The sequence below is a fragment of the Quercus robur genome, chromosome 12, assembly GCF_932294415.1.
Source record: "Quercus robur chromosome 12, dhQueRobu3.1, whole genome shotgun sequence".
Taxonomy (NCBI): Eukaryota; Viridiplantae; Streptophyta; class Magnoliopsida; order Fagales; family Fagaceae; genus Quercus; species Quercus robur.
Window position 1 is genome coordinate 8,877,980 of NC_065545.1, and position 8,560 is coordinate 8,886,539.

An 8,560-nucleotide genomic window follows, 5' to 3' on the forward strand; every position below is an offset into this window, starting at 1 on the left:
TTTGTTATTAAAACATGCAAATTGGTTCTAAGATCTTTGCAATTCTGAAAATAAAACCCAATTTTGTTATTAAGAATCTAAGATATTGATATTCTTTCTTTCTTCCTTACTCAACTAGTTTAGTCATTGACTTTATACACCAAACTTTTGGTCTAGATGAAACCATAAGTAACTCTATATATAGTCACTGCATTTATTTTGAAATTCAAAGAAATTATAGAAAATACAATGAGATACGTGGAAAAGCATACTTTGTCCCCTAGCATTATCATAAGGAAATTTTTTCATCCTCTGCTCTTTCTTATTCATCCACCACAAATACATTACACTTCAAAGTTCTAACATTTGATATTACAAATATGGATAAATTATTTATGAAGAAAAGCATAAATAAATCAAACCATGAATTTAAAAGAAGAAAAAACAACATACATTTATGTATTTCATCTATTTGAAAAAGTAAAATCAACGTAAAAAAATAAAATTTACTTAGAGCTCAAGTAGTTGAAGCACTTGTATGTAGCGCCACCAAGGAGGCATAGAAGCCATCCTTGATTCTAATCAAATTGTCATGCTTTCCTTTCTCTACAATAACTCCATTTTTAACCACTGCGATTACATCTGCATTCCTGATTGTGGATAATCGATGCGCCACCACAACTGTAGTTCGGTTAACCATAACACGATCCAATGCATCTTGGACCACCTTCTCAGACTCAGCATCTAGTGCACTAGTAGCTTCGTCTAGTAGTAATATCTTTGGACTTTTAATCATAGCACGTGCAATGGCTACCCGTTGCTTTTGTCCACCAGACAATTGAACTCCACGTTCTCCTACTATTGTATCATAACCCTGCATTTTGTATTGTAAGAATGATAGAAAAATAAATTATAGTCTACTATTTGTACATTAAAATTAACTACCAACCGTTGTAGAAGTCAAAGTGATGTTATTTTCTTCAATTATATAGTTTGTTAATTAACTTAATTACCTGTAACATTAGAAATGATAATGAAACAAATATGGGGAAATGATTTGCTTTGATCTAACCTGTTGTAAGCCACTAATGAACCTATGAGCATTTGCTAACTCCGCTGCAGCTATGATATCTGCCTCAGTTGCATTTCCTCCCTTTCCATATGCAATATTGGCTCGAATAGTTTCATTAAATAAAACTGGTTCTTGACTCACAAGACCCATCTGTTGCCTCAACCACTTCACTTGAAATTCCTGAATTTCAACTCCATCAAGTGTAATATGACCAGAATCGGGATCATAAAACCTTTGCAATAATGCTATTACTGTGGATTTCCCACTCCCACTTTCTCCAACCAGAGCAATTGTCTGAAAAAAAAAGTAAAATATTGCATACCAATATGATTAGGAATAATGATAAGCAAGAACAACTTTTGTGATTACATCTTGTGCTAGTTGCTAGAAATAAATGGTGCAGCTTTACCTTGCCAGAACGAATTGTCAAGCTAAGATCTCGAAAAATCTGAATATCTGGCCTACAAGGATATTTGAAGCTTACATGACAAAGCTCAATTTCTCCTTTCACATTCTCCAATGTCATCCCAGACTCATTACTTGGGTCTATCTTTGACTGCCGATCTACTATTGCAAATATGGAACCAGAAGCATTCTTGGCTTTGCCAGTATCTGGACCTAAGTTGCTTGTTTGTGTAATTCCCATAGCTGCCATGGTCAAAGCAAAGAAAACCTGCAAGCCAAATATCCATCTTGAGAAAAGGTAATTTGGTGTGAAACAATCTTGTTAAAATATTCTGTTAGTTAGTATACAGAACTTTTGAAAAGCTTGTCAAATATAGTAAAATAGGAGGAATGTTTACTTGAAAAACATCTGAGAATGTTGCTTTCCCAGCCTGAACGAGACGAGCTCCTGCATAGAAACTTGTAGCATAGACAAGAAACAACAAGCCAAAAGAAGTCCCAAATCCAATTCCAGTGATCAAGCCTTGCCTTATCCCTGCCTTCCTTGGGCCTTCACATTTGCTTCTGTATAGCTCCATCACCTTGTCTTCAGCACAGAAAGAAGCAACTGTTCTTATACTTCCAACTGCATCATTAGCAACTTGGCTTGCTTCCTCATACTTCAACTGCAACCACATAGATTTACATCAACTACAAGTAATGAATAATTTTATGAAACCAAATAACTTGTGAAATTAGTTAGTTGTGTTTAAAGTGGCAGCTCAGAGTTTTTAAACTAAAAACTCTCAAGTGAGCAAGTTGTTCTCTGTGTTTTCGAAACACAGAAAACTGTTGTATGTTCTACCAAACAGGCTCCAGGTATGTTTAAATGGTTGCGTCCATTTTTTCCAATAAAGAATAGAATTTTACTTCCTTTTCCCACGACAATCATAATGTATTGTTTTAGAGCAGAAAAGGAAAAAACAGGGGGTCATTAGTTTTAGGGCAGACCTTTGCATCTGCACTGAATCCTTTCATGAACTTTATTTGAATGTATCCATTGACTCCGATGAGAGGAATCAATGCAAGGATAATAAATGCCAACTGCCAGCTTGCAAGAAATGCAATGACCAAACCTGCAGCTGCTGCAGCGATAACATGAACCATCTGACCAAGCGCATCCCCAACAAGGGCACGCACTGTTGCTGCATCCCCTGAGAGCCTAGCACCAATTGAGCCACTCGAGTGCACAGGCTCATCAAACCAACCAATCTCCATGTGAACCAACTTCTCAAAACACATCAATCTAATACGTGCTATTAACTTACACCCAGCCACGGCGAAGAGGTATCCTCTTGCTGGAATTGCCAGAAATGATACCACACCGAGGGCCACAAACATTAGTGACCAAAAACTTGAATCCTTTTTCAGTTTATGAGGTGGTTCATAAAATGCGTTGATCACCCTGGCAAGCAGTATACCAAATATAGGAAGTATCACGCCGTTGATAACTGCAGCTATAGTCCCAAGAAGAAGTATTGGAATCTCTGGCTTGTTAAGGTAAGCAATACGGCTGATTGGAACCTTGGGGTAGTTTTCTTCTATTTCTGCCAGTTCTCCATCAGGAACGGTAATTTCTGTTGGCAAACCAAATGCTGTGACTGAGAAAGAACGGCGGCCACTTCCTGCTGAAGATGCCCGACTTAAGCTTCGTAGGAATGACATTCTTTGACTATTCCTAAGACTTGACTGTCTAAAAGATTCAGCAGAAATTTCTGATCTGTTTTGATCATCTGCACCTTGTTCTGAATTATTATTTACTTCTTGCAAGTGTATAAGCTGAGAGTAAGCTCCATTAGGATCCTTGACTAGTTCTGAGTGTGAGCCTGATAGATTGACAAATAAATTTTTAGATGATATGCATCTCCCATTCTGGAGTAATCCGAGGTTTGAGAGTTGATCAGAAATTCAATCGGAAGATTTCAAAACAAATTTGAGTGGCAATATCTTTTTCCTTGTGCAAATTGTAACTTTCATTTGACATCCCAAATATATACTCGTAAATCGAATAGTTGCTGAAATTATGCACAATGGTGAATATGTTTATGAAAATTACTGATTTAACTGTTCACATAATGTGGGACAATTTGCAAAGATAAAAGATTTACGCTAATGAAGAAAAGAGTCAGATGGCTATACTGTAAGATACCTTTCTCAACCATCTTCCCCCTGTGAATGACTGCAATTGTATCTGCATTCCTCACCGTGCTCAAACGGTGGGCAACAATGATGGTTGTCCGGTTGATCATAATCCTGTCCAATGCCTCCTGCACTACCCTTTCAGACTCTGCATCAAGTGCACTTGTAGCTTCATCGAGAAGTAAGATTCTTGGGTCTTTCAGAATTGCTCTTGCAATGGCAACTCTCTGCTTCTGACCACCAGAAAGTTGTGTTCCGTGCTCACCAACCTGAGTATCTAATCCCTGGAAGTCAAATTCAAATTAGAAAGTAAATTAACAATTTCTGTGGTGATAAAGGGGAAAATAGCCTCTTATATTCCAATAAATGGAGGATAAGACAGAACCTGAGGCAATTTATCAATAAATTTAAAAGCATTTGCAAGTTCAGATGCAGTTTTGATCTCTTCATACGTTGCGCCATCTTTTCCATATGCAATATTATCTTTAATGCTGCATGAAAACAAGACAGGTTCTTGGCTAACAAGACCAATTTTCTCCCTTATCCATTTAAGTTGGAGGTCTTTCAAATTAATGCCATCTATGAGAACTTCACCAGCCAGTGGGTCGTAGAATCTCTCAATTAGACTAATCACTGTTGATTTTCCACTTCCACTTTGTCCAACCAAAGCTGTAGTTGTGCCACTAGGAATATAAAGAGAGAATCCACTGAATATTGGCTCATCTGGTCTAGCTGGATAACAGAAATAAATATCTCTCAACTCTATATCTCCATGAATGTCATCCAAAATTTTTCCCTTTGGGTTATAAGCATCTATCTCTGGCCTCCTCTCGATAGTCTCAAACATCTTATAAGCTGCAGCTTTACCAGCACCAAAGGCACTAATGCAGGGAGATGCCTGGCCTAAGGACCTGAAACATCCACATAATAGCAAAATGAATGAAATAAATAAAGAATAAGCCAAAGACGTTACTGATACATTTTTACATAAGTTTATGTGTGTCATGTTTCCTACTTAACTAGGGAACAAACAGAAGAAATTTTCCTCATGATGTAGGAATTATGTCTTTATTAGCATGTTTACATACAATTGGAAGCTAAACAATTTCAAACTGTAGCTTACATAGATCCAGTCAATACAGCCATAATCACGTTCAGCACATCACCCCCACTGTATCCTTTGTTCAGTATCAATTTTGATCCATACCATATAGCCAAACCATAGCTGCTGAACATGACTAACATAACAGTGGCAAAACCTAATCCAGATGCCAAACCTTCGTGAACACCAGATTTGTAAGCAGTTGTAAGGTACTTTTTGTAATTATTTATAGCTTGCTTCTCCCCAGTAAATGATGCAACCTAGAAAAGAACCAAATGGTGGATATCATACATTTGCTAGAAAAACCAGAAGTGCAAAACACATTGTACTGAGAACAAAATTAGAAGTTTTCTCGGGCATGCAGATAGTTTGACAACATGACATACTGTTCTTATTGAGCCAATTGTTTGTTCAACTACATTTGCTGCATTTGCATAAGCACTTTGTCCACGGGATGCTGTCTTGGATATGAGGATGGACATAAGACCACCAGATGCCACAAGAAGAGGAATTGAGGATAACAGGACAAGGGTAAGAAGCCACCCTTTGAAAAATGCTACGAAAAAGCCCCCAATGAATGTTGATACTAGCTGCAGAAATTTCCCAACCTGTACAAGCAAACATGCTCTTTTATCGCCAAGAACACATTTAGATGCATAATATGAATGTAACTCAGGCTGACTTTTGGCCAGTTGTGAATTTTAATGTTGTTGACGCTACAATGTAGTACCTTCTCACCCATGGCATCTTGTATGAGAACAGTGTCACCTGACATTCTCCCAACAACCTCTCCAGTGTTTGTTTCCATATCAAAGAAAGCAACATCTTGTCTCAAAATTGTCTTCAAATACAAACCCCTTATTCGTGCAGCCTGTCGCTCCCCAGTGACCATCCAACAAGCCACCTCTAACAAGAACGAAGACAAGTTTATCATTTCTCAATGCCTGATGGATGAAAGGTTTTCTTTTATTCATTAAAAATCTGTAGTGATTTTGATCATGGAATGTACTTACGGAGGAATCCTGCAAAACCTATCCCTGCTGCCATGTAGAGAAATTTTACACAAACCTAAAACATTTTAGGAAACTAAATGTCACCTTCATATCAATAATAGCATATCAGAAAGGGAAAAGGAAGGGTTCACATACATCTTTAAAATCAAGATAAATTTTCAATTGAAGAACTAGATAATAACATTAATAGAATTTAGATGGGACTTTTTAATTGTTATGTCAAAAATAAGTTAAGAATAAAACCAAATGTTCAACAACACTTTCTAGTGATAAATATTGAGATTGGCATCATAAATTAAGCTTTTGGAGCATATTTTTACCTTGGAAACGTCACGAACTACGTCTTTGTTATGCTGATTACTTCCCAAAACATTAATCAATTCCCCAAAGAGTATTGTCATAAGAGGCATACCTAGCCCATTCCCAATGGCACCTATTGTGCCAATGATCATCAAGAGAACATCAGTGGAATCTGCAAATGAGAACAGCTTGAGAAATGAAACAGTGTTGGTTTTCTTCTCTCCATTCTTATCCGAATCTTCTTGATCATTAATCATGGAAGGGATTTTCTCTGCTTCTACATTGTTTTTTAATGCAGCATCGTCATGCATATTTGTATTTCCATTCCCCACTGTCCTTGCCTCCATTTTACCAACTCCAATATGCTGGTCCAATTGTCAGCTACCTTACTTGGAATATTTAGAACTAAATAGCACCTGCACCATAAAATGGAGGTAAAGTTAGCAGCCTACAAGCCAAGACGTCAAAGTTGAACCAGTGGTCAGTTTCAAAAGATACTAGATAAAATCAGGGACTAACAAAATGATTATTAATGACAAATTGGCTCTCATAGTATCAGGAATTATAAATCTACAAGCAGCTAAAAGATGAACATGTGAAAGATGATTGACCAGGAAAATTCTTACTATAATAGACTAGAGAATTGACAAATTTTATATATAAATAACTCGGAAATTCATTCCATATTTCAGCATTCATCTTCAACTAGAACTTAATGCAGTTCCCAACAAAGGAGCTGGCAAAAGAAATTAAGTAGCTAAATGTATGGATTTCCTTTTCTTTTCTTTTTGAAAGTCAATTATAAGAAGAAACATACCAGAGAGAAGTAAATGAATAGATGGCGGATATAGTGATATGTCTATCAAGGCCATTGTTAAGGTACAAATTTATCACGTCTAGATCAATTTACAACAAGACAATCTAGCCAAATTATTGACGGAAGGTGCAAATTTAGAGTGTTCTGATATGTAAAATCCATCCTTTGTTAAAACCAATTAAGAAATTTGATTATCAAAATTCCCATCAACCTTACCAAATAACAATTAAGCATGTTATCCGAAATCAGTACTGCACCATGAGCTCTATGCCGAGTATTTGGTAGCAAAGATTGCAAAAGAGATTCTGATACAAAAATATAAATGTTTGATATTTTCTCAAAATTACAAAATAGAAGCTGACAGATATTTACTAAAAGCAATACAGAATGCATACTGGTCAATGCCTCGTTGAAAAATCATTATTATTTTTTATATGAAAGTTGTTGAAAAGAATATTACTTAAATGTGTTTACATGTGTATAGGGAGTGAAAGTCATAGCAGATTTCTTTGCTGCTTACTAGTTACTATCATCAAGTTTATGAAATACCATTCAGCAAAAAAAAAAAAAAAAAGTTAATGAAATACCTACTAAACAGGCCTTGCTAATAAAACTATAACTACAAAGGATGCCAAGGGATGTATTTAAGATGAAATTTCAATACAAGTTTACCTGAGTGGAACGAAACTTTTGTACTATTCCTTGACAGAATCAAAATCTCTGCAGCCCCATGGCGCCCATCTAAATCAAAAACTGATCTTGAAGCCTAAAGTTGCCATTTTCCAATGATATATATTGTCATTCAACAACATATATGAAATGAAGAAGACTAAATCTTCATAAACGTTAAAATGAACAAAACCCAAATGCAAAAAAACAATCAACAAAAGAATAGAAAGATTTGCTCACCAAAAAGTCAAAATTAAGGGTACCTGAAACTGAACTCAATGCACGTTGTGGATACTCTGAGTTTGAGCCATTGTTGCAGCACAATAATATATATGCTTTTTTGATAGGTTAGTGTGCAAACATCATGTTATTATAATAATCATAAGATAAGATGCCATAGCTATATATTAACTTGGTCAAAGTTGATGAAGTTTCACATAAAGTCAACTAATTCATAGCCAGTTGCTTATCGAGCAAAATAAAATTCCCATTGCTTCTCTGTCACACATCTTTCGTCGTCTACAATCAATATCAAATTTATAGCTTACTTGTTGGTGGAGGTAACTGCCTGTCACTGAATAAAACTATATACTATATTGTATGTTTATTTATTGTGAATCAATGAAACTAGTTGATCTTATCAAAAAAGAAAAAAAAAATAAATGAAACTAGTTGATAGAAGATCTTCACCAAACACGACATGAACATTAGCACTTCTTTTTCCTCTTCTCATGAAATTTCATGGTAAATTGATGACAGGTCATATAAGACAAATAGATTATTACAAGAAATCTGATGAGTGGATACTGCTAAAATGGGACGGCTTATAAGGTCAACATTATTTATCATTATTTTTTTGAATAAGGGTATCATTATTGGCTATGATAATTTATCTTTTGTAGTTTCGTAGGGATAAGAGTAAAGCTTTTTTCTTTTTTTTTTTCTCAAAAGATTTATCTGCATCTGCAATTTCTACTTCTTTATTCCTTTATCTACAAACGGAGGATTTCTTTTTTACCCCCACA

General features: G+C 35.7%; 1 protein-coding gene across 1 annotated transcript; it reads right to left on the reverse strand.

Annotated features, from left to right (window-relative positions):
* Window positions 1-265: 265 nt before the first annotated feature.
* Window positions 266-8,027, reverse strand: LOC126710566 (ABC transporter B family member 11-like). The gene is made up of 14 exons (XM_050411095.1): window positions 7,799-8,027; window positions 7,539-7,632; window positions 6,070-6,465; window positions 5,750-5,804; window positions 5,467-5,642; window positions 5,123-5,344; window positions 4,758-4,996; window positions 4,020-4,545; window positions 3,645-3,918; window positions 2,447-3,321; window positions 1,855-2,121; window positions 1,461-1,724; window positions 1,052-1,345; window positions 266-853 (listed from the first exon to the last, which is right to left on the reverse strand). Exons 3-14 carry the CDS (start codon window positions 6,394-6,396, stop codon window positions 497-499), a joined length of 3,876 nt encoding a protein of 1,291 aa, XP_050267052.1. The 5' UTR covers window positions 6,397-6,465; window positions 7,539-7,632; window positions 7,799-8,027; the 3' UTR covers window positions 266-496.
* Window positions 8,028-8,560: the final 533 nt, after the last annotated feature.

Excerpts from the sequence above, each read along its gene's own strand:
- LOC126710566 (XM_050411095.1), bottom strand. The coding sequence starts at position 6,396 with ATGGAGGCAAGGACAGTGGGGAATGGAAATACAAATATGCATGACGAT. Across the intron at positions 5,643-5,749 it reads AGGTTTTGCAGGATTCCTCC|AGGTGGCTTGTTGGATGGTC; the intron begins GTAAGTACATTC and ends CGTTCTTGTTAG. Across the intron at positions 4,546-4,757 it reads GCTGTATTGACTGGATCTAT|GTCCTTAGGCCAGGCATCTC; the intron begins GTAAGCTACAGT and ends TGGATGTTTCAG.